The sequence below is a fragment of the Leucoraja erinacea genome, chromosome 15 (assembly GCF_028641065.1).
Source record: "Leucoraja erinacea ecotype New England chromosome 15, Leri_hhj_1, whole genome shotgun sequence".
NCBI classification, from domain to species: Eukaryota; Metazoa; Chordata; class Chondrichthyes; order Rajiformes; family Rajidae; genus Leucoraja; species Leucoraja erinaceus.
This window is the reverse complement of record NC_073391.1, coordinates 9,355,907-9,382,456: the sequence shown is the minus strand read 5'-3', so window position 1 is coordinate 9,382,456 and position 26,550 is coordinate 9,355,907. Positions and strand designations below refer to the sequence as shown.

At 44.0% G+C, this 26,550-nt stretch overlaps 1 protein-coding gene across 3 annotated transcripts in view; it reads right to left on the bottom strand.

Moving 5' to 3' along the window:
• The window catches only part of LOC129703932 (serine/threonine-protein kinase 32C), a 283,437-nt gene that overhangs the window by 61,705 nt on the left and 195,182 nt on the right, over positions 1-26,550 (bottom strand). For all 3 annotated transcript variants that reach the window (XM_055646651.1, XM_055646652.1, XM_055646653.1), the window contains exon 3: positions 17,874-18,025. In XM_055646651.1, the coding sequence (XP_055502626.1) occupies positions 17,874-18,025 (152 nt within the window). The remainder of the gene's footprint in view (positions 1-17,873; positions 18,026-26,550) is intronic.

Here is a 26,550-nt window from a genome sequence, read left to right as displayed (position 1 = left end):
CTTGCTGATTAAGTTGCTACTGCTTCACAAAGTACAGCTGGCACTGGGTAACTCTGTGGTCAGTGGTGATGCATTGTCACTTTCTCCTGACTGAGGAATAATTTCTGGTAAAGGATTTCCCATCTTATGATACCTTGTGGTATTAGCCATCAGGTCAACACATCCATGTCACCCGGCAGCTGTGATGTTCATTGGCAGGCTGAGCAAACACACACCTTAAAGAATTCTTGGCAGCAAGAATGAAGGAAGCATATATTAATTATTGTTTTAAATACCCTACAGAGAACTAATCAAAGGTCTGAATGCATACATATGCGTTTTTGCGGACATCTTCAACCTCTCATTATTGAGGTTTCAAAGGTTTCAACGGTTTCAAAAGTCTTTAATTGTCACATGTACCAATTAAGGTACAGTGATATGTAAATTACCATACAGCCATACAATACAAAAAGCAACCAGATACACAACTGCATAAAAGTTAACGTAAACATCCACCACAGCGGATTCCCCACATTCCACATTGTGATAGAATCTTCTTCCTCTTTATTCTCCTGCGATCGGGGCAGTCGAACCATCCGCAGTTGGGGCGATCGAAGCTCCCGTGTCGGGGCGATCGAAGCTCCCGCGTCGGGGCGATCGAAGCTCCCGCGTCGGGGTGATCGAAGCTCCCACATCGGGGCGATCAAAGCTCCCACATCGGGGCGATCAATGCTCCCACATCGGGGCGATCAATGCTCCCACATCGGGGCGATCAATGCTCCCACATCGGGGCAATCGAAGCCCCAGCGTCGGGGCGATCGAAGCTCCCGCATCGGGGCGATCGAAGCTCCTGTGGCTTGAAGTTCCCAAATTCGGTCTCAGACCAGAGACCACGAGCTCCGTGATGTTAAGTCCGCAGGCAATCATGGCTGGAGCTCCGATGTCGATCCCTGGCAAAGGGATCACGAGCTCCGCGATGGTAAGTCCATAGGCTCCCCACGGTGGAGCTGTCAAAAGTCGGTCTCCAGCAAACGCCGCCAACTCCTCTGTGTTAGGCCGCAGAGCAGACAGAGATCCAATACGGAAAAAAAATCGCATCTCCGTCGAGATAAGAGATTAGAAAAAGTTACCCCCACTACTCCCCCCCACCCCCCACATAAAACACAAAGAACACTAAAAACATACATTTAACACATACTATTAAAACACAAAGAAGGAAGGGACAGACAGACTGTTGGCGAGGCAGCCATTGCTGGTGCCACCCGGTGGTTTAATGGGGTCCCATTCCAATGTTGTTGTAAGACTCACTGGGATGCTGTTCCCTCATTTCTTTGAAACCCTTCTAGTTGACTGGAAAATGTATTATACTACTGAACAATGCAAATCTAAAAAAAAATTAAATGCGTGTTAGAGTACTAGGTACAGGTGCACAACCTTTTATCTGAAAGCCTTGGGACCAGACACCTTTCGTAATTCAGAATTTGTCGGTCTTCGGGAATGGAAATTGTTTTGCGTAGATTTTAATGGCTGGCTCAGTGGTAGAGTGCTCGACTCATATGCGCAAGGTCGCGAGTTTGCGCCTTGATCCCGGCAGAAGAAGTTGGAGCGGGGCTGGGCTGGGCTGCTGCTGGCTGTGGGTCTCTGGGATCTCTGTGCTTGCGGTGGGCCTGGTGGTCGACGTCCAATTGGTCCTGACGTCTCCGGTGACTGCACTGACCTGCAGCCATCACCGTCATGAAGACAGTGCAAAGCCCCCGCGCCGGTGCAATGAGCAGGGAGCTGGAGAGGGGAGGGAAGGGGTCACACACATGGCCGGGAAGCAGAGGGGTGTAGGTGGGGTGAAACTGAAGGGAGCGACAATCTGCTGCTGCCTGCATGCCGAATTAAAAAGTTCCCACGCAAGACTCACGATACACTGTGTATCATGTCTACCGTGGGAACTTTTTAACTCAGCGGGCAGGTAGCAGCATATTGTCAATTATTAACCCTCCCGCGCAATATACCCTCACCTTCTCTTTTACGAATGGGGATTTAGTTCCCCTTTCTTTGAGGACTGACCGGAGGTTCCGCTGTCACCTCTGCGGGCCGCCCTCGGTGAATGGCCTGTCTCCCTGACCCTGGGATAGTAGGGGACGATCAAACAGCACAATACCCCCCTCCCGCTCCAACTCCAGAGGAAACCGCTCCCCGATGGGCCGCTACGGCGACAAGTAGCAGTTCGCCCACAGCCCGAGCTGCGCGACCCCAAGAACAAGAAGTACCTTGCACAGCATCAGCTTCTGCCCATACGGGGAGCGTGTTCCTCTGGAGTTGGAACGGGGCTGGGCTGGAGTTGCTGATCTGGGATCTCCGTGCTTGCAGTGGGCCTGGGGGTCGGTGTCCCGATGATAGGGCGCAGCTCGGGCTGTGGGCGAACTGCCACTTGTCACCGTAGCGGCCCATTGGGGAGCAGCTTCTGGTGGTCCTGACATCTCCGGCCAGTTTGCAGTTTTCCTCTGGAGTTGGAACGGGGCTGGGCTGCTGCTGGCTGTGGGTCTCTGGGATCTCCGTGCTTGCAGTGGGCCTGGGGGTCGGTGTCCCGTTGGTGCTGACGTCTCCGGTAACTGCCACTGTGCTGCTAGCATCGCCGACGTGAAGACAGTGCAAAGCCCCCGCGCCGGTGCAATGGGCGGGGAGCTGGAGAGGGGAGGGAAGGGGTCACACACATGGCCGGGAAGCAGAGGGGTGTAGGTGGGGTGAAACTGAAGGGAGCGACAATTTGCTGCTGCCTGCACGCCGAGTTAAAAAGTTCCAACGCAAGACTCACGATATACTGTGTATCGTGTCTACCGTGGGAACTTTTTAACTCAGCGGGCAGGCAGCAGCAGATTGTCAATTATTAACCCTCCCGCGCAATATACCCTCACCTCTTTTATGAATGGGGATTTAGTTCCCCTTTCTTCGAGGACCGACCGGAGGTTCCGCTGTCACCTCTGCGGGCCGCCCTCGGTGAACGTTTTCAAGGACCTTTCTTCAAGGACCGAAAAAATGGCCGCTATTCGGAGGTTTTCGTTATTTGGATCGTCGGATAAAAGGTTGTGCACCTGTACTTGAGTAATCAAGTCCAGACTTGATTTGCCTTCCAGACTATATCAATATTCCAGAAAAAACTACCTCTGCGGCAACACGTTAACTTGTCTGGAATGGATTCATGAGGTTTTACTATAAATCATTCCAGACAAGTTAACTCCATCAACACTTATGATTTTTTTTAGTGATAGGAGCATAATTAGGCCATTCGGTCCATCAAGTCTACTCCCCCATTCAAACATGGCTGATCTATCTGTCACTCTCAACCCGCATTCTCCTGCCTTCTCCCCATAATCCCTGACACCCGTACTAGTCAAGAATCTATCTATCTCTGCCTTAAAAATATCCATTGATATTCTACCCAACCCAACACAAAGCTACCTGGTTAATTGGCTTCCCCTACAATGCCATAAGTTCTGATTTCTCCACCAGTGGATCAGTGTAGCTTTAAAATGTATTATTGTTGTAGGGGTTGCAGGGTAAAGAATAGAGAGGGCTAATAATTAGTGGATGGGGATGTGGATTGCGCTGATGTGGTGCAGGAAACCGCAGACAAAGCCAAACAGGAATGTCATTGATTATGCGTGCACCCATCATTGCAACAAAGCATTGGAACTACTGTTAATTAATTTAGACTTGGGGACTATCATTTCATTTCATGTGACCTAACAAAGTGTTTCTGAGTTCCATTCTCTAATTAAGACTTTGTATTATTAATCAAGTCTCTGCAAAATCTCATTACCGTTAATCGAGTTTCTGAGTAACCTCGTCATCTGAGAATATAAAAATTGTACCAAAAGAACACTCTCATTTAATAAATCGCCTGTTATTTTGAACACCAACTCCGCCTGGTCTTTCCATTTTTGCTCCCACAATGATCAACAAGATACACAGCGGCAATTTGCCCCATTCACCAGCACCCAGAAAGACAATGGCAACCCATACCTGGGAATACCTCCATCTAGAAACTACACAGTAGCCTGACTGTAAGTACATCAGCATTCCTTCAATGTACAATAGCTGTACAAAATGCCAGCGATTCTAAACTGACAGCAGTTGAGACTGCAGGGATTCAAGTAGAAAGACCATTCAAACCTTTAATGAGACATGGGCAATAACTGCTGGCCTGCCATCAACTTCCACATTCCAAGAATAACTAGAAATGTACACGTTTCAAAACTGCCTACAGAATGATCCATAATTCTCCATGTGAATAATATCAGAAACAGAAGCAGAAATTGTTACGTCTATTCTACCATTCCATAAGATCATGCCAGAATTTTTTTTATACTGGACTATGTACCCAACACCTTTGTCTTTGATCACCTCGATATCCACAAATCTATCAGTCTGTGTTCTGAATATGTTCAACAGCTGCAACTTCGCAGCCTTTGTCGGCTAACACTTCAAAAGATTCACCCATCCTCTGGGTAAAGACGTTTCTCACATCTCAATCCTGAATAACATCTTGTTTCAGCTCACCTCAACCAGAGGAAACATCATCCCTGCATCTACCTGGCCAAATCTCTTAAGAATTCTGTAGGTTTCAATAAGATCTCCACTCATTCTTCTAAACTCTGAAGAGCATTGGCTTAGCCTCCTTAATCACTCCTTAAGGGATAATTCATTCACTCCAGGAATCTTTCTGGTGAACTTTGCTCCACTCTTATCACAAACATAGCCTTCTTTAGGTAAGAAGACCAGACCTGTATGCAATATTCCATGGAAACATAGAGAATAGGTGCGGTAAGCCATTCGGCCCTTCGAGCCAGCACCACCATTCAATATGATCATGGCTGATCATCCAAAATTAGTGCCCCTTTCTGGCTTTTTCCCCATATCCCTTGATTCCCTTAGCCTTAAGAGCCAAATCTAACTCTCTGTTGAAAACATCCAGTGAATTGGCCTCCACTGCTTTCTGTGGCAGAGAATTCCACAGATTCACAACTCTCTGGATGAAAACGCTTTTCCTCATCTTAGTCCTAAATGGCCTTCCCCTTATTCTTAAGATGCCCCAGATGAAGTGTTACAAAACAATCTACAAATACAGTTCAATGTCTTTTCTCTTTTATTCAAATAATCTTATTGCAAAGGCCAACATACTGCTTGCCTTTCAAATCTCTAACGGCATCTGCATATTAGCGTTCAGTGAGTGAGGTCTCTGACTATTAACCCCTTTAAATTATCACAATTTAAAAAATGGTCTGTTTTTCTCTGTAGTGAATGGATATTTTTTTCCGCATTATATGTCTGACTAATTACTGACTGGATCTGCAGACGTTGGCATCTTGATCAGTGTTTCCAGCATCTACCTTCTCTTCAATCTCCATTTTACTGCTCCACTGTGAAATCTGAGAAATATGCCCACATTGAAGAAGTTCCCCACCTCTCTCTGATGGGGGTTCTGTGCGACACCTACACCTTTGATTCCTACGGCTGCCCTGCTCTTTGATCATGTTTGCACCAAGACTTATTGCCACAGTGCATGTCATTCCTCAGTCTGAAGATGGGTCCAGACCCGAAACATTCTCTGACCATTTCCCTTCACAGATGCTGCCTGACTTACTGCAGTCTGCTTTATTTACTGCACCATCAGGACAGCATTCATGGGCTGTTTGTTGGAAAGTAAAGCTTCCTCTTTGGGCTCCGATAATTGACATCTAATCCAAAATCGGAACAGCAGCAAATACCACAACAGTGTGAACTAATGCATGTTATTCAAAGTTTAAAGTCAAATTATATGCACATGTGCGTTGAGCTACAGTGGAAATCTCGCATGCAGTAGCATTACAGACTCAGACAACACACAAACACTAAGTATACATGATTCCATAAGGACATCTCAAATGTATCAGATCTGCATGGACATGGGTACATACACAGAGTCTCTTGCCCACAGTAGGTGAATCGAAGACCAGAGGACATAGCTTGAAGGTGAAGGGGAAAAGATTTAATAGGAGGAGTAACTTTTTCACACAGAGAGTGGTGGGTGCATGGAACAAGCGACCAGAAGATGTAGTTGAGACTGTGACTATCCCAACATTGAAGAAACAGTCAGACGGGTACATGGATGGGACAGGTTTGGAGTGATATGGACTAAACACGGGCAGGTGTGACTAGTTTAGCTGGGACATTTTGGCCGGTGTGAGCAAGTTGGGCCGAAGGGCCTGTTTCCACACTGTATCATTCTATGACTATGACAATTGGCTATCGGGAAGTATTAAACATTGATAGAAGCTGATTATTAATCAGAAACATAGAAACATAGAAATTAGGTGCAGGAGTAGGCCATTTGGCCCTTCGAGCCTGCACCGTCATTCAATATGATCATGGCTGATCATCCAACTCCGTATCCCGTACCTGCCTTCTCTCCATACCCCCTGATCCCCTTAGCCACAAGGGCCATATCTAACTCCCTCTTAAATATAGCCAATGAACTGGCCTCAACTACCCTCTGTGGCAGAGAGTTCCAGAGATTCACCACTCTCTGTGTGAAAAAAGTTCTTCTCATCTCGGTTTTAAAGGATTTCCCCCTTATCCTTAAGCTGTGACCCCTTGTCCTGGACTTCCCCAACATCGGGAACAATCTTCCTGCATCTAGCCTGTCCAACCCCTAAAGAATTTTGTAAGTTTCTATAAGATCCCCTCTCAATCTCCTAAATTCTAGAGAGTATAAACCAAGTTTATCCAGTCTTTCTTCATAAGGCAGTCCTGACATCCCAGGAATCAGTCTGGTGAACCGTCTTTGCACTCCCTCTATGGCAATAATGTCCTTCCTCAGATTTGGAAATATCTCTTCAAAGCTTTGGGGAACCCAGATTAAAATGGCCTCCAAAGATCAGAGGTCACTGAATGCAAAGCAGCCATGCAGTTGCATGTAAATTAAAAATAAAGCTAACTTTGGATGTTGCATGTAGTATTATTAATTATATTTAGAGTTCTCTTAATCTTGAAAGTCAAGACATCGAAACAATAACAATGATTTCCCAGAATATATTAAAACCATCAGCTATGACTTGCCATAATCATTTCTCCATTAGTTCATTAATCATCCTCTTGCCATGCAGAAAGCAGATCGCTGTTTTTTCTACAGTTTCTTTTTATTCAGGATTACATGTTATTAATGTTTTTTGGATCCTATTAACAATTCTGTTTCCCTAACTATAGAATACTTTTTGCTTTTCACTGCACATTGAAAAACATTTATTGATTTATTGATTAATATTATGCAACTTTTTTTTTCCTATTTAAATTGTTTCATTTTGAATCACAAGTTCTGTATCTAGGCATAGGCATAGGTCTAGGCATAAGCTCAGGGGCGACCGCGCCTTTGCGGTTGCAGCTCCTAGACTGTGGAACAGCATCCCCCTTCCCATCAGAACTGCCCCCTCCATCGACTCCTTTAAGTCTAGACTAAAAATGTATCTGTTCTCCCTAGCCTTTCCTGACGTTTCTGAGCAAGGGCTATTTGTATATATGTATGTAGCTTGCTTGTGTATACTATTCTTTTGACAAATGTAAAGCACTTTGGTCAACGAGAGTTGTTTTTTAAATGTGCTATATAAATAAATGTGACTTGACTTGACAAGCTGAATGGATGAAGAAACCAGAAAGTGTTAAAAAGACACAACATGTCGAGTAGACAATGAAGAAATTACGTGTCCACTTTGAAGAAAGCCATCAGATCACGAGAAAAACGTTGACGCGTGCTCCCAGGAATTTTGGTCTTCATTTTTTTGGGGAGTTTTCCTGTCTGCAATTTTCATTCGATAAATAGTCAGGAACTCCAGACTCTACTTCTTTAAAAAAATTATCATACTTCAACTAGAAATAGGCTGCAGATTATTGCATCCCTTCTTAAATGTAAAATAAATCCTTGTTAGTTGAGGGCCTGTCTCTCTTGGGCGTCATTTGCGCGTAATTTACGCGACATCATATACGCGTGATGCGCACATGATGCGCACATGGTACGCATTACGCATGCACGGTGCGTGGTGACATAGGCAGTGACGCGCGGTCGCGCGCGGTGCCGCAGGATTTTGGGATGTACAAAATCTTAGCTCGCCATCAGCGTGATGCGCAAATAATGCCCAAGTGGGACAGGCCCTTTACAGTTCTGAACAATCTATATATCATGATTCAGCATCTGTGATGGAAAGTCTCGCATATTACATTGCGTGTGAAAGTGCTATTATATTTTAGGATTTGAACATAGAACAGTGTATCCCTATGGCCCACAATGTCTGTGCTGAACATGATGACAATACCAACTCATATATGCCTGCGTATCAGCTCTACCCCTCCAATCACTGCAAATCCATATACCTATCCCAAGTCTCTTAAATGCCACCATTGTATCTGTCTTAACCACAACACCTTGTAACATGTTCCAGCCACGCACCACCTTCTGTGTAAACAATTTGCCCGCACATCTCCTTTAAACTTCGCCCTCTCACCTTAAAGCTATGCCCTCTAATATTTTATTTTTTCCATCCACGGAAAAGGGTTCTGTCTACCTTAACTGCGCCTTTCATCATTGTATATGCTTTTATTAGCCCTCCCCGCAAACTCTGGCTTTCCAGAGAAAACAATCCAAGTCGGTCCAACAAATCTTTAAGAATAGACAGGCAGCATCTCTGGAGAGAAGGAATGGGTGACGTTTCCGGTCGAGACTCCACTTCAGACTCTTTGTCTGAAGAAGGGTCTTGATCTGAAACGTCACCCATTCCTTCTCTCCAGAGATGCTGCCTGTCCCGCTGAGGTACTCCAGCATTTTGTGTCTATCTTCGATTTAAACCAGCATCTGCAGTTCTTTCCTACTAATCTTTAAAATTACCTTGCTGTCAGTGAGATGGAACCATGCCCTCCTAGAAGAATGTGATGATGGAGGGAAGATTGGGGCGGAGGCTGGGACCACTTGATGTTATTGGTATGATGATGATGTGGTGCTACAATCTGTGATGAAAACGTTACCCACACAAATTTAAATGAACACAGACATAATATTGCTTAGAATGTATGTATAGATTTTCTACGAAAAATAGAATCAGAGAGTCTACCAACTATTAATTGCCATTAATATAAAGCTATTTTTATGCCCTCTGCTCCCTTATTACCAACTTTGTTTTTTTTAAATCATCTCTTAGTATTTATTATGTCACAAGTTGGGGCCAATACTTCGTATTAGATTCCAGTCACTATTGCTTTGAAAGTGTTTATCAATCACTGGTATATCTCTCAACAACCAACAGTTTTCAGGAGAGGACAGGCGTAGGAGTTTTCTTCTTTGGCTTCATTACTCCATCAGGATCACAAATGATGATCCCATGCTGGTTTTAAGGTGACTGGGGAGGCCGATATGGGTGCAGCAGATTCATCCACAAGTGAGGTAGGAGGTGCTGGGCTGGGGGAGGGGGGGGGGGGGGGGGGGGGGGGGGGGTGGGCACGTGCATGTCTGCAGCGTATTGGGTTGGGAACGTTATAAGGATAAGCATCCAGAGCCCGCGATCAAGAATATGGGCAGATATACAGTTGATTTGAGGGGTGAGAGACATGGGCAGTGGGGCGGCAAGAATGGGGGAGGGGGGTTGGGGGGGGGGGGGGGGGGAGGCAGGAGTGTAGGGTGCAGAATAGTTGGCAGAGGGCCAGGAAGGTGGGAAGATGGGAGGGGGCAGTGGTGGGTCAGGAAGATAAGCTGGGAAGGGGAGGATGATTGGAAATGCTGGGTATATTGGCCAAGTATGAGTCAACGTGAAGGGTTTGGGAATGTGGGCCATCGAGGAGCCAAGGACTGATGGAAAGCAGTTCTGGGTTGGGTCAGAAATGTGGGCGGGTGTTGAGTACACAGGCGCGTGCATAGCCTGCGTTGTGAGTCAGGAACGTTGGTCAGGTGTGCAGTCAGAACCACTCATATTTTGCAAATGACACTCTTTTTTAGGGGTACTTGATTTAGATCTAGCACTACAAGTTATGATGGTTTAGTGAATCAAAGAAAAAGATAATATCCTTTCTGAGCAAATGTGTTCTATTCAATATTAGTGCCACTATTCTTTGTTTTAAATTTCAAGAAACAATATTAAAGCAAAGATATATAATGGCAATTTCCGAAATTAAGTTATAAAGAAATAGTATAATTGGATGACTTTCTAATGATCCGGTGTTGTGGAATGAATCATGTGGCAAGCTGTGTTGATGAGACTTGGTATTTTACAACTGTTTACTTCTGGTGCCTTGGTCCTCAAGTTTTTATTTGCAATTCAGGATAGATATCGCGTCCTCAACATGGGGTATACATAACTTCCCTGATTAATTTAAGTGCTACTAGACTAAGTGGGACCCGTTGGGTCCCATGTTCACACGGGAGAGCTGGTCCCCCAACGCAATATTCCACCTCCCCACCAATTCCAATATTGGTGGCCAGTGGGAGTGCTGGTATGGGTTCTTGAGGTGGCAGCTCAGTCCCTCAAGCCTGATTGGCTGGCAGCTCACTCACGGCTGGTGGGCTGGCAGTTGACTCATGACTATTCCTTGAAATTCCATTTCAAGCAGGGTGCAAAGCCACCAAATTCAAGTGCAGTTTCTTACCACTATGAGCAGGGTGCTAGGCCACCGAATCCAAGTGCAGTTTCGAACCACTTCAAGCAGGGTGCAAGGCCACCGAATTCAACTGGAGTTGTACTCAGTACTGTACTTCCGGTGGCGCTGGTGCCAGCAGCCTCCACCTACAGCCCGGTATCTTTTTGTTTTTTTGTTTATTTAGTTATGTTAAAGTGTGTTTTTTTTGTTTTTTTTGGCGTTTTTATGTGGGGGAAGAGGGCACGGTGCGGGGGATACCGTCCTTCAGCCGCTTCCTGGTGAGGACGCGACTATTATTCGAGTCGCGTCCTCGCCCCCCCCTCCCCCCACAGCGGCCTACCTACCTGGATTGGCGCGGCCTTTCCTGCCGGGATCGACTGGAGCTCCAGCAGCGGCGGGACAGCGCTGGAACATCGCAGGGCTGGCGATGCCTTACCGGGGGTCGCCGTCTGGAGCCCGGAGTGCTGGACCTGCTGCACCAACATCATGGAGCTGCGGTTTGCGGAGCTCCCAACGCGGGCGGCGCTGATGGACAGCGCGGGGTCCTGCGACTCTGCCCGGCTCGACCTGTGGACTCGGGAGCTGCAGACTCTGGCAGCGGGAGGCGGCTGATCAGAAGGTCCGGGCCGCTGAGGAGGAGGATGTTCACCGTCGGGGTTCGACGTCGGCGTTCCACCAGCCCGGCGTGAGGGCCTGAACATCGGGCCACCCGGGGCAGCGACTGCGGGTGCTCGGAAGGCCCCGACCACGGATGAACATCGAGGGGAGGCTGGCTGGACTATGGTGCCATCCTCACCTTGGTGCCATTTATGTTATGTTGTGTCGTGGACTTTCTGTGTTTGTGCTTTTTTTTAATTTTTAAATTTTTAATTCAATTTCAATTTTATTTTTAATATGTTGTATTATTTATTTATTATTTATTTTTATTATTTTTTTGTGATTTTTTTATGATACTGCCTGTAAGGGAAATTCATTTCGTTGTCTCAAATTGAGACAATGACAATAAATTTGAATACAATACAATACGAATACAATACAACTGGAGTTTCATACCACTTCAAGCTGGATCCAAGGCCACCAAATTCAAGTGCAGTTTCATACCAATTTAAGCAGGATTCAAGGCTGCCAAATTCAAGTGCAGTTTCATTCCACTTCAAGCAGGGTCCAAGGCCACCAAATTCAAATGCAGCTTCATACCATTTCATGCAGGGTGAAACCACCATAAAACCACACAAAACACCAAACTCACAATTCAGTAGACATTCAGTGTGTTCAGTTGATTCACAGCTCAGACAGAGTCATGACCTCTCCCTCTCCCATCATGCAGAGACTGAGGCACACCCACACTTCCGGGTGTTATAACCCCTCCCCCCCGGAAAAGGTGTGGTTTTTCAGGGCGTGATTGACAGGAGAGAGATTCTCAACATTTTTTAAACACTAATAACACTTTTATTTTTAATTGATGGGAAGAATTCTCTGCACCTGCTCAGTGGAGGGGGGACTTAGTAAGATGGCCAAAAATCACAGCCGGAAGTGATAGCATGTTATCTAAAATAAAATAAACAGTGCAAACAGGAAGTAAGTGCATTTGCAGTAGTGCCTTTTAACTTCAAGCCAAATCTACCCGCCACCATTTGCAGTAAGTGGTGCCTTTCAACTTCAAGCCAAAGCTCCCAAGCCACAATTTACAGGAAGTAGTGCCTTTCAACTTCAAGCCAAAGCACCCAAACAGCCATTTGCAGGCAGTGCCTTTTTACTTCAAACAAACCATATTTTCATTTTCAAACCACATTAAGGGTACTCACAGTTGTGTAGACATTTGTTCAGTGTTATTCAGAGCTCAGATAGACATGACCCTTGGCTTCATCCACCTTGCAGAGACTGAGTGAGGCACACCACTTCCTGGTTTTATAATCCCTCCCCCTCCCTCCAGCAGGGGCAGCAGAGAGAATGGTGATTTCTTTTAAAACATTAATATCTCTCTGATTTGTCATCGATGGGAAAAGGCCTCTGCACCCTTAAGGCGGAGGGGGGCTCTGAGCAAGGTGGCCGAAAATGACGGCCGTGGGTGGCGGCGTTCTGTCGGAAATCGCAGCACAGTGGGCCAAAAGCGTTCAAGATCAGAGATTTAGTAATATAGATTGGTGGTATTACCATTGCAATGTCAAAAATGATACGGCCATTCCCTATCACATAAGTTTAAAGTTCACCTGACCTATGTTGTGATAGGTTTACAGGTCATTCTATGTCTGGTTATATCCTTTCAATTTATGCTTTCTTAACTCTAACTCTCTGATTAGCTCTTTTGAAAATTAGCTAATACAAGTGATTTGAAAATTACAAGAATTTAACCAAACTGACTTATTTAAATTGATTTAACCAACTAGAATAGAAGTGCCAAATTATATTGGTTGCAACCTTAAGATTTACTTTAAATATAAATACCTCATTCACACGTCTTTGTGCCTATTTCCAAACAGATATGTAATTTTAAATGTGTAGGAAGGAAATGCAGATGCTGGGTAGGTTTACAACTGGAGCCAGGGACAGGGTGTGAGGACTGGGTGCACAGACAGAGCCAGAACATAGGGGACTGACAAAAAATGCTGGAGTAACTCAGCGGGACAGGCAGCATCTCTGGAGAGAAGGAATGGGTGATGTTTCGGGTCGAGACCGTCTTCAGATGGTGTTGCGATTACTTGAGTACAAAGATGATTTGTTAGAATCATTGTTGATCGTTTTCAATGGTTAATGTCTCAACCGATGTTGAATAAATGGCTCGCATATGGAACAGTGGTCAACTACATGTGCAAACACCACATGATCTAACACTACAACATATGGGTGAGAGGTGCTGGATTTTGGAGATAAGCAGGATTAGAATTGGCACTGATGTCCTCTTGCAAGCTGGCTCTATTGAGGTATACTTAGCACCATGAAAGGCTGGTGGTGGAATAGGCTAAACTGTATCCCAGCAAGATTCATCACCTTCAGGAAATTGAAAAAAAAAACTAGTTTGCGTTGCATTGTTTTCAATGCTACCTTATTTAGATGCTTCAAATGGCTGTACTCAGAAACATTCAACCACACTGTGCACAATCAAGTCTCAGTTTACCAAATATCATTAAACAGTTGACAAACCATTGACACACAAATAGAGACACACAACATTTTATCTGACCATATGTATGATTCTGGGGTATGTTTACACATCATCTCTGCTAACACTGAACCACAAATTGAGCGTTTCATACTACACTTATCACTATCAAAAGTTAAAAATCAGGTAAATAGGTTAAAGAATAATGCAAATATTTACTCAATACGCACAGATATATTTGAGGCAAGAACTATTGCAACGTTTAAGAAACAGTTAGACAGATATATGGATAGGACAGGTTCGAGGAGATATGGGCCAAATGCAGCCAGGTGGGACTAGCACAGCTGGGACATGTTGGCTAGCGTGGGTAAGTTGGGCCGAAGGGCCTGTTTCCATGATGTAACACTCTATGGCTCTACCTCTTGGCAACATCAGCTGAAAGTTGACAGGATTCCAAATTACTACCTTTATGTTGTCAGATCGTTTATTTGACGTTTAGGACGCGAAACCCAAATCATTGAATTCAACCGCCTCCATCAATGTTCCTCCTTAGACACAAATTCGATTTTCCACCTTGGCCACTGTATCGAGTTTTTGTTCTCGACTTCAGCTTCCCACCAATGTCGTGTCTTCATCACCAAGACCAGCATTTTCACTCCTGCAGCATCCACCTTCTTGTAGGATCATCTGTTGTTGGAAACCTCACTCATAGTTTGTCATTGCAGACTCAGCAATTTGAAGGGTCAGCTTGCCAATGTACACATTTCACACTCTTCATCTGCATCAAAGATCATATTAATCCATCGCTTCTCTGCTTGCTGACCTATGTTGGCTCCTAGACCACTGATGGCTCCACTTTGAAACACTCAAAGGATGTTTAAGGGCCTGTCCCACTTGGGCGTCATTTGCACGTCATGTAGGTGGCGTGCGAGGATCTTGAGAATCCCAAAACCCTGGGGCGCTGCGCTCTATCGAGCATCACTGCCTACGCCACCACGCGCCATGCGCTCGTAATGCATGCCATGTGCGCGTCATGCGTCTTGACGCATAAATTATGTCGCCTAAATGATGCGCAAATGACGCCCAAGTGGAACAGGCCCTTTATGTTCCACTCCCTGCAGGATCACACCCATCCCATCTCTGTAACGCGCCCAGTCCTTCAACTCTCCAGAATGCGGTGTCCTTATAACCCTGGCTGCAATTGCATCACCAATCCCTTCCCTGCTCTTAGAAGCTTGGCTGATCAAATCCTAACTTCTAAAATTCCCTTTGTAAAATTCCCCAACGTTTATATTCTCTTTCATCAATAACTCTGTAATTTCCCATTCCAACAATATTTTTGTCCGATTATACTACTGGGACTCTTGGGATGTTTTACTGCAGTTTGTGCATGTTATTAAGATTGTTGTTATTGCTGGTGTTCAAACTTCATTTACATATTAACAGCGATGGAGGATGAATTGTTGGTACTTGCTACGGAGCTTCATTAAACGCCAATTTGTTGTTGATTTGCATGGTCTGTTTATTATCGACACTGACGTTTTCATGGCAACTGCGATAAATATTTCTGATCATGCTTCCACCCAGTGAATAAATTAAGCAATAGCCTAACTCACAACAGTCAGCACGGAGACACAGCTAATATAGCTGCTAAATCTCAGTTCTGGCAGACAGGGATCATTCCTGACCTCCAGCATCATCACTTTCCCCGTGGCCACATCAGTTTCCTGTGGGTACTCTGCTTTCTTCTCACATCCACAAAAACGTGCACATTTAAAAAAAAAAAAAATCTTAATATACTCGCAGAACTCTTGAAATTCTCTTACCTTGCCGTACTTTACCGTTGCCTTGCTCTTTTTTTTGCCCTCCTGATTTTAAATGTACTCCTACACTTCTTCCACTCGTCGAGAGATTCACTTGATCCTGACTTCCTGAACCTGATGTATGTTGCCTTCTGTTTCCTGACCAGGGCCTCAATCTCTCTCATCAAATTAGCCTTGTATTCAATCCATTCGCCATAAGGTCATAAGTGATAGGAGTAGAATCATGCCATTCGGCCCATCAAATCTACTCTGCCATTCAATCATGGCTGATCTATCTCTCCCTCCTAACCCCATTCCCCTGCCTTCTCCCCATAACCTCTGACACCCGTACTAATCAACCCGTATCTATCCCTGCCTTAAAAATATCCACTGACTTGACCTCCACAGCCTTCTGTGGCAAAGAATTCCACAGATTAATAGAAACATAGAAACATAGAAATTAGGTGCAGGAGTAGGCCATTCGGCCCTTCGAGCCTGCACCGCCATTCAATATGATCATGGCTGATCATCCAACTCAGTATCCCGTACCTGCCTTCTCTCCATACCCCCTGATCCCCTTAGCCACAAGGGCCACATCTAACTCCCTCTTAAATATAGCCAATGAAGTGGCCTCAACTACCCTCTGTGGCAGAGAGTTCCAGAGATTCACCACTCTCTGCGTGAAAAAAGTTCTTCTCATCTCGGTTTTAAAGGATTTCCCCTTTATCCTTAAGCTGTGACCCCTTGTCCTGGACTTCCCTAACATCGGGAACAATCTTCCTGCATCTAGCCTGTCCAACCCCTTAAGAATTTTGTGTAGATAGTGAAGATAATGAATCGCTGCTAAATATATTACTGGTGTGTAGGTGAGTAGTAGAGCATGGGGCAAGTTGATGAGAGCATGGGAAGGGTAAAATGAGTTATGGAGGGGTTAGTATGAAAATGGCAGCTCGGTGGTTGGCAATAGACAGTGAGTTGAAGGGCCTTTGTTGTGCGCTCTCTCGCTCTGACTCTGAATCTCAATGAACTGATTTTTTTGATAAACCAAGGGGATTAATTAGCTGCAAAGAACATTTTGTTTTTAGTAAATTATGCTTTCTTCTGGCACTGTTCCATTTCTAAAATTCAATGGGCAGACATGGACCAACAAATAGAATGGTGGTAATATAAATTGAGCGCTGATTATCTTGTTTTAGATCGAAAAACTTAAAGAATAATGGAATGTAATAGTGTAGGAAGTGATGAGGCCATTGTCACAATGTTATAAGCAGATGTTTAAATTATCCAATTATAACAGTTTTGCAGAAATATAAAGAAATACAAATAAATCTAGGTTCAAAAGTGAGTTGGAAAAGGTATTAATCCAGAAGAGAAATTAGCTTAGAGTTTAGAGATACCACACGGAAACAGGCCCTTCAGCCCACTGAGCCCGTGCCGACCAGCGATCCCCACACCCTAACGCTATCCTGCACACACTAGAGATGATTTACAATTAGACTAAGCCAATTGGCCTACAAACCTGTACGTCTGTGAAATGTGGGAGGAAACCCAAGATCCCAGAGAAACCCACGCAGGTCAAGGGGAGAACGTACAAACAAACTCCATACGGACAAGCATCCATGGTCAGGAGCGAACTCGGGTCTCTGGTGCTGTAAGGCAGCAACTCAACTGCTGTGTCACCCTGTCGTCCTGTGGCACTTTGGTATTGTGCCTCAAACAATTCCATCCTTATTTGTCCATCTTGCTGAAAATACACTGGTACACATTGCTGCATGACTGCCAATCCGTTTATATTAACATTACAAGCTTTTCCAATATCACTGAAGTAATCTACAACTCTTTTCTTATGTGGCAATGATAACTGTGATCGCAAACAATCTGGAGAAGTGATTTTACTTGCTATCGCAGAACTATCTCCAACAGAAAACCGACTGCAAATCAACACTTGGCTGGAAGTATGAAGTGGTTAGCCAGCCGATCAAGTCTTATATGCCTAATTGGAATGGCTTGGAATTAATGAAGGAACAACACTTTCTATAATAAAAAAAGGCAACTTTAAAACTGCATCAGAATCATGTAATTGCACAGCATCCATGCCCTTTACTCTTCTATTAGAATTGTTACAGCTTGAATCAGAGCTTGATGTTGCTGGTGTCCACTGGATCGGCAAACACAAAAGTCCAAATCATGACTATTTGCAAATTGCATTTTCTAGTAAATCTCTAGGCATTGCATAAAAATAGCAGCTCACAACTGAGGGACGTGTTCTAATTCAGAAATAACGACATTTGCATCAAACATAGATCACAATATCTCAGCGCATACATAATGAAATATGAGATAGTCACCAGAGATTTACTAGGAAAACGTGTTCAATTTCTTGCAGGATCTCCAGTTCCCTGAAGACATTCCGGACCTCATCTCTCTCGATACATTGCTGTTTGTTCATGTACTTCATAGCATACATTTTCTCTGTGTCCCGCTTCTGCACGATGCACACCTGCAACGAATGAAACAAGAAACTGGGTCACCCCTGAAGGAACGTGCATTTATGAGATAGAATTCTTAATAAAAAAATGAGACCATTCCTTCTAACAAAGTGATAAAAACATTTTTCTGCCTACAGAAGTTTCTGAGCCGTGTTGAGTCCAATGGCAGTGATTACTCGTTGGAGTTACGCAGTCCTGCTGGTACTGAACAAACATTTGGCAGGTCTGAATTGACTAGGATGTTGCTTCCCACAGTTTCATTCCCAGGTCCTCAGTGTCTGAGCACATGATTGATGTCAGCTAACTGCACTTCATACTGAGTTCAGGCCTGAATTATCAGCTGCCTGTGCATTTCCAATGGAGAGAAACTGACTTCAAACTGCGTGGGCTGAGATACAAAACTTTAAATTACACTGCCCCGCGAATAATTCTACCCTTAAATTGTAGACGTTAAATAAGCATATCATATTCCTGCCCATTCTTTCAACCTTCACAGAAATAATGTTTAATCAAGGAGAAACTCTGATGTTGCACAACATGCGGTTCCATGTCAGACACCCAGTGTCTGTTTTCCACAGTGAGTCTGCCTTTAATAATCCTAGAGTATTTCTGCAAAGGTAAGAACATTACAAAAACACGTCTGGGGGAATGAGTGAAGAATGTGTAGAGATAGATGACCTTTGAATTCATAACAAATTGATTAGAAGCCATTAAGCCCTGGCGGATGAGATGCTGTTACAATTATTATTTTCCACTTTTGCATTAATTTTGATTAATAACATCATAGCAGGCTGCCAGCATATCATTTTTATAGTTTGCAGCCGGTCAGTGATTAGTGCATAGAGACTCAAAATAAAAGCACTGGCTGAATATGAATGCACAATTACATAGTGCTCCTGGATTCTCTCCAAATCCCACAGTCACAGCTGCCTTGGCATTTACCTGTGGATAGATATCGTTGCTTTAGAGTTACACCATGGTGACTGCTATGGTATAATTAAAATGCTTAATTAATAGGATACTATTTAAATGTTAACAATGTTGCATCAAATCGTGGAAAATTTGAATACCAAATGCACGGCTTTGTACTTTGTTATTAATTGTTTCTCAAAAATGTGATTAATTAAAGGTCAATTTTATTCCATATCAATCTCAACAAGAGAGTGGATTTGCATTCATAGTTGCTTGGGTGAAGCAGAAGGTATTTCCTTACGCCTGTCAATTGTGCAAGGTCTCCAATGAAATTAGTCCAAGCAAAAATGTGAAGGCTTTGCTGAAGGTCGGTTATGGTGAGGTTGTGCAGAACATTCCTCAGTGGATGAGTGAAGAATTTCACCAAAAGATTCGGAAATTAAAAACAAAAGAGAAGAGTGAATATGAGATTAAAACACGTGCAAGTAAATGGAAACAAATATTCTCGCTCAAGTACAAGGAAGGCAGACGCCATTTTATCACTGAAGAGAATAGTTTAGAACTTCAAAAGACTTCAAAAGATAAGAACATGGAACATAGAACAGTACTGCACAAGTACAGGTCCTTCGGTCCACAATGTAGCAATGTTACAAAATTTTGAGATTTAAAAAATCAAGTCTGCAATTTATCCCATCAGATACAGCATAAAAAGAAGTTTAATTTGACACCTAATTCACTTTCATATCTCAAGTATTAAAAAAGTTATGGCCATTTTCATACTGAATTAAATTTTCAGTTATCATAGATTGAAGCATTCTGAAACAAATATAAAATAACCTTACTTGGATGACCTGAAATTAAAGCATATAATTAGTTAGTTACCCAATTGTAGCTAATTCCAAACTTCAATTACTAGATCTAAACATCTATCCATTTCTTAAGAAAAGATTAACATTTTTAAATAGCCTAAGTGTCCAAATAATATTCACAAAGAATTCACAATAAAACATGATTTTTAAATCTCATTTACATTCATTTATAGGCCAAATGGAAGGAATTTAGTGTTCAATTGCTGTAAATTAATGGCATTTAAATCAGCTTTCGAGTGGGATCCTGTGGAACGCGCTGGTTTAGAACGTTCCCATTGCGGTAGATTTGTGCCCCCAAATGCCCGGAAAATTATTGCGGGATATAATGGGTCCCAAATTAACTACTTGCAACATAAAATTTTGTATAAAGGGATCTTAAGAAGCCCTTTTTAACGTAAAAATAAACAACCTACCTTCCGTTGTCCCCTGTATGAGATCCGGCCCGTTGTCGGCAGTCGCGGGTTTAGAGGTTAATTTTTAACCTACTATAACAAGTAAATAAACCCCTTAAAACTAAAAATAGCTCAAGCGACGGAATCTTCCAGCGATTTTTCGTTAATAATTAACTAGGCTGAACATCCTCGATTTGAACAGCCTAGGGAAAATCGCGTTTTAAACCCGCCCCCCTCTAAACGGCGCCAAAATCGCGCACACGGGCTAGGACAGATTTTCAGCGATGCTTCAGGTACGTTTTACAACATACCTACACAATGGCTACGCCGAACGTGATGCAAAGTCTCTCCTGCTTACTTGCACATTATCCATATCCCTCCCCTCCCCGCATATCCATGTGGCTACCCATTGTACATGCCACTCTCATCTCTACCCCCACCACCACCTCCAGGCACTCAAACCCTTCTCTATAAAAAAAAACTTGTCCCACACACGTTCTTTAAACGTTGCCCTTCTCGGCTTAAAACTATGCACTTTAGTATTTAATTTTTCTATCCACGGAAAAAAGTTCAGACTGTCTCAGCTATCGATGCCTGTCATCATTTTATATACATATATCAGGTGTCCCCTTAATGCCTGGTAGTTGGTAGAACATAGAACAGTACAGCACAGGAATGGGTGCATCGGCCCACAATGTTAACATAGACCATGGAAAATAGGTGCAGGAGTAGGTCATTTGGCCCTTCGAGCCTGCACCGCCATTCAATATGATCATGGCTGATCATCCAACTCAGCATCCTGTACCTGCCTTCTCTCCATACCCCCTGATCCCTTTAGCCACAAGAGCCACATCTAACTCCGTCTTAAATATAGCCAATTAACTGGCCTCAACCACCTTCTGTGGCAGAGATTTCCAGAAATTCACCACTCTCTGTGTGAAAAATGTTTTCCTCATCTCGGTCCTAAAAGATTTCCCCCTTTATCCTTAAATGTTTGCACCAAACATGATGCCGCGTTAAACTGATCTCATCAGCTTGCACATGATCCATAGCCTTCTATTCCTTGCATTTCCATGTGCCTATCTAAAAGCCTCAAATGCCACTATCGTATCTGCCTCCACCACTGTAATGTGTTTCTGGCCCCCGTCACTCTGTGTAAAAAAACAACTTGCCCCTCACATCTCCATTAAAGTTTCTCCATCTCACCTTAAACAGTAGCTATGGCCATCAGTGTTGGACATTTCCACCTTGTGAAAAAGGTTCTGACTGTTTACCCTATCCCTGCCCCTCATAATTTATATACTTCTCCAGTCTCCCCTCAATGTCTCACGTTCTGGAGAAACATCCAAGTTTATAAAAACCTCTCCCTGTAGCTGAAAACCTCTGATCCAGAAAGCATTCTGGTAAACCTCCTCTGCACCCTCTCCAAAGCCTCCACATTCTTCCTGCAATGGGGGCGACCAGAATTGCACGCAATAATACAATTGAAGCCTAGCAAAAGAATTATAGAACTGCATCAAGACTTCCTGACTCTTATACTCAATGCCCCTAGCAACGAAGGCAAGCATACCATATGCCTTCTTCACCACCCCATCTACTTGTGTCAATGTGGAAACAGGCTCTTCGGTACAACTTGCCCATGCTGACCAACATGTCCCATCTACTCTTGTCCCACCTACCTGCTTTATATTCCTCATTAGCCCCGTCAGACGCCATGTTCTTAAACCTGGCATCCGCTTTCTTCTTTTTCCTGACCATGTTTACAACTTCCTTGGTCTTCCACCATTCCCTTACCCTGCCCTCTGTATCCATCCTCCTTACAGGAATATGCTGATCCTCCACTTTGATCAGATGACCTTTAAACGACTCCCATCCGTCAACTGTAGACGTGCCCAATAACAACTGCGTCCAATCCACCCTCTCTGGCCCCTGCCTAATGGCATTGTAATCTGCTTTACCCCAATTCTCCCAGCATCCAGACCTATCCAAAGGGGAGATGCAGCGAGACCTGGGTGTCATGGTACACCAGTCATTGAAAGTAGGCATGCAGGTGCAGCAGGCAGTGAAGAAAGCAAATGGTATGTTAGCTTTCATAGCAAAAGGATTTGAGCATAGGAGCAGGGAGGTTCTACTACAGTTGTACAGGGTCTTGGTGAGACTACACCTGGAGTATTACGTACAGTTTTGGTCTCCAAATCTGAGGAAGGACATTATTGCCATAGAGGGAGTGCAGAGAAGGTTCACCAGACTGATTCCTGGGATGTCAGGACTGTCTTATGAAGAAAGATTGGATAGACTTGGTTTATACTCTCTAGAATTTAGGAGACTGAGAGGGGATCTTATAGAAACTTACAAAATTCTTAAGGGGTTGGACAGGCTAGATGCAGGAATATTGTTCCCGATATTGGGGAAGTCCAGGACAAGGGGTCACAGCTTAAGGATAAGGGGGAAATCCTTTAAAACCGAGATGTGAAGAACTTTTTTCACACAGAGAGTGGTGAATCTCTGGAACTCTCTGCCACAGTGGGTAGTTGAGGCCAGTTCATTGGCTATATTTAAGAGGGAGTTAGATGTGGCCCTTGTGGCTAAGGGGATCAGGGGGTATGGAGAGAAGGCAGGTACGGGATACTGAGCTGAATGATCAGCCATGATCATATTGAATGGCGGTGCAGGCTCGAAGGGCCGAATGGCCTACTCCTGCACCTAATTTCTATGTTTCTATGTTTCTAATTGTTCAAAACAATATTATAACTTCTAGGGTGGTGGTCACTATCTCCAAAATGCTCTTCCACCACAACAGCAGTCACCAATACAAGGTCCAGTATGGTCCCTCCTCGAGTCAGGCTATCCACATACTGAGGAAGGAAGATAGACACAAAAAGCTGGAGTAACTCAGCGGGACAGGCAGCATCTCTGGAGAGAAGGAATGGGTGACATTTAGGATCGAGACCCTTCTTCAGACTGTGTAAGGAAACCTTCTTGGATACGCTTAACAAATTCTGCCCCATCGAATCCTCTTGCACTGAGTAAGTCTCAGTTAATATTTGTGGAAGTGAAAGTCACCCACTACAACAACCCTGTGGTTCTTGCACCCTTCCGTCATGTGGCTGGATATCTGATCCTCTATCTCCTGTTGGCTACTGAGTAGCCTATAATATAATCCCATCAGAGTGATAGCTCCTTTCTTATTTTTGAGCCCGACCCTTAATTCTTCACTAGACGTTGTAACTTTCTCCCGAATCAGCAAAGCAACTCCTCCACCTCTTTTACTTCACTCTCTATCATGTCTGAGACATTGAAACCCATTGAAACATTGAGCTGTCAGCCGTGTCCCTCAGCAACCAGGTGTCTGTAATGGCCACAGCATCATCATTCCAAGCATTGACCCAGACACTTATGGGGCTGTCCCACTGTGGTGACCTAATTGGCTAGTTTAGAAGAGTGTGCCCTCAACTCATACTCGCAGCATGGTCGACACTAGGTCGTAGGAGGTCTTTGTAACTCTTCTTCATGCTCGCGACCAGTCCCCGTGTACTCGAGGCCTCAACTAGGTCGCGGCGTATTTTTCAACATGATGCATACAAGATGGTTTCTCTATTTTTTCCCCCCATAAAAAATGGAAACAAATTCAAAATATCAGGAAACTACTTACATCGAAAACTTAGTTTGATTCAGTCACTGTGAACAATGCTGCTTCCAATTAATTCCACAAGTCTGATTTCATTTTCAATTAAAAGTCACTCAGCTGTTTCACTCCATGCCTTCCTATTATGTACATGATTTACATTTAAACTAACAGCAGAGCGGATTGTAGCATAGTGACGGCCTGCAGGGAGTCCTTCTTGGAATATATTTCTTCACCACTGTGGCCTATGTTAAGATAAAGAAAACCCTCATTTGGAAGCACCGGGTTTATATGGCTATATTTCCTTATTATTTCAAGCTAGAATTCCCTCCTTGTCTAATTAAATTGAAAGTTCACTTTTTCCCACAGCTACACTAGAACCATGTACTGAAACTGATTGCCCGCTCTGTTAAAATATACTTTGTAGTGGCTGTGTAATGATGGAAAGGACCATGGTGCAGGTGTATATCATTCTACAGACAAGTGTAACATGTAGGTAATCTATGGTTCCATGTTAACTCCATAACATTCAGACATCGCACAATCACATAAAGCATTGTGTAGCTTTGTGAAGTAGAGTTATGGATGCAGCTCTGAGGGCTGATCTGCCACAGGCTTTGTTGTGTCATGTAGTGTAAAGGGCCTGTCCTACTTGGACGACTTAATCCGTGAGTTTGGAAGACCCTAAACGAGTTGAAAAAAATGTCACGGTCGTGTTGACTCGCCAAAGTAAAAGACCTCCTACGACCATGTCTACGACCTCCCACGACTATGTCTATGACCTCCTATGACCCCCCTCGACCTCAGTCTTCCACACCTAAGACCAACTACGACTAGCTACGAGTGGAAAATGATCACATGATAAAATGTCATGTTTGCTTTTTTTTCTCGGGCCAGTTATCTACCTACGCCTTACCTACGCCTTACCTACGAGTAAAAAGTATCAATTTTTCCATGCCAACATTTTTTTTACTCGTGGACATATTTTATCAGGCTGGAAAAAACGCCGCGAGTACGCGGAGACCACTCACGAGCATGAGGAAGAGTTACGGAGACCTACGACCTTGTGGCGACTATGCTGCGAGTATGAGTCAAGGGCAAACTTGGCAGAGGTCGCCAATTAGGTCATGAAAGTGGGACAGGGGCTTAAAGCCTCACTTATCCTCTCAATGGTAATTGTTGGGAAACGTTAAAGGTGTTGTGAAAATAGTGAAATAAAACTAGACCATTGCCCATCTGAAGATAACAGAATTTGTTAGCAGTACAGCACAGTTCACTCTTCATTGTTTAGAGTCAGAATCATACAGCACACACAAACAGGTTGTTTGGCCCAGCTCGTCCCTGCCGACCAAGATGTCCCTCTGACTGAGTCCCGTTTGCCTGTGTTTGGCTATATCCCTCTAAACCTGTGAAGTCACATTCTATGACTACATTTTTCAGTAGTGGATGCTCCATATGAAATAATTATTAACAGAGAAGTTTGGTTTATGGACTCTATTGGTAAATACATTAAACAATTAACAATAGTTTCATACATTTAACACAGAGTCTTTAAATCTCGCTTCTCTGTTAAAACTCTGCATTATTCCCAGTTCTATACTAAAAGACACAATTCCTGCAATAAGAGACGTCAATGTTGCTTCTTTTGGCTGCCATGAACTTAAATTACAGCTTCTTAAAACACTCCTTAGGATGATTTGTTTCCACTCATTTGTGGGAACTGAGGTAGTTAAACGAGAATAATGGAACGGAAATGTGTTCCATAGATGGGGCAGGTGGTGGCAGATGTAGCGGCCAGGTTGGTAATTGGTGACATGGTCCAATCTTTCAGCCACTTACACAGCGATTCTGGGTGCTTATGATGTACGTCCTCACAGCTCCCAATACCATCCTGAATGCTCCTTCTCTACCCCCAGCAGTCAGTGTGGTTATGTTGCATTTAGTTTAGTTTAGTTTAGATATACAATGTGGAAACGAGCCCTTTGGCCCATCGGGTCCACGCCGACTAGCGATTCCCACACGTTAACACTATCCTACACCCAACAGGGACAATGTTTACATTTACCAAGCCAATCTCTGCACGCCTACTAACCTGTGCACCTTTGGAGTGTGGGAAGAAACCCAAGATCTCTGAGAAAATCCATGCAGGTCACGGGGAGAACGTACAAAGTCTGGACGACAGCACCCATAGTCAGGATCGAACCCGGGTCTTCAGCGCTGCATTTGCTGTAAGGCAGCAACTCTACCGCTGCGCAACCGTGACTGCCCATTTCTTCAAAAATGCTTCACATGCGGCAACCAGGGGTGGCATGGTGGTGCAGCGGTAGAAGTACTGCCTTACAGCGCCAGAGACCCTGGTTCGATCCTGACTATGGGTGCTATCTGTATGGAGTTTGTATGTTCTCCCCGTGATCTGTGTGGGTTTTTTCCAGGATATACAGTTTCCTCCCACACTCCAAAGACGTACAGGTTTGTTGGGTAATTGGCTTGGTATGAATGTAAATTGTCCCCATTGTGTGGAGGATAGCATTAGTGTGCGGGAATCGCTGGTCGGAGTCGAAGGGCCTGTTTCTGCGCTGTATCTCTAAAGTAAACTAATCAATCCCTTCACTGTTCTGAGGGTCAAACTAAACTAAACTAATCATCCTTTACTCTTCCTCTGTCCACCTGGTAATCTCCACCCAAAGACAGATCTGGAAACAGATCATCTGCTGTGGACTGATCAATGTGGCTGACAG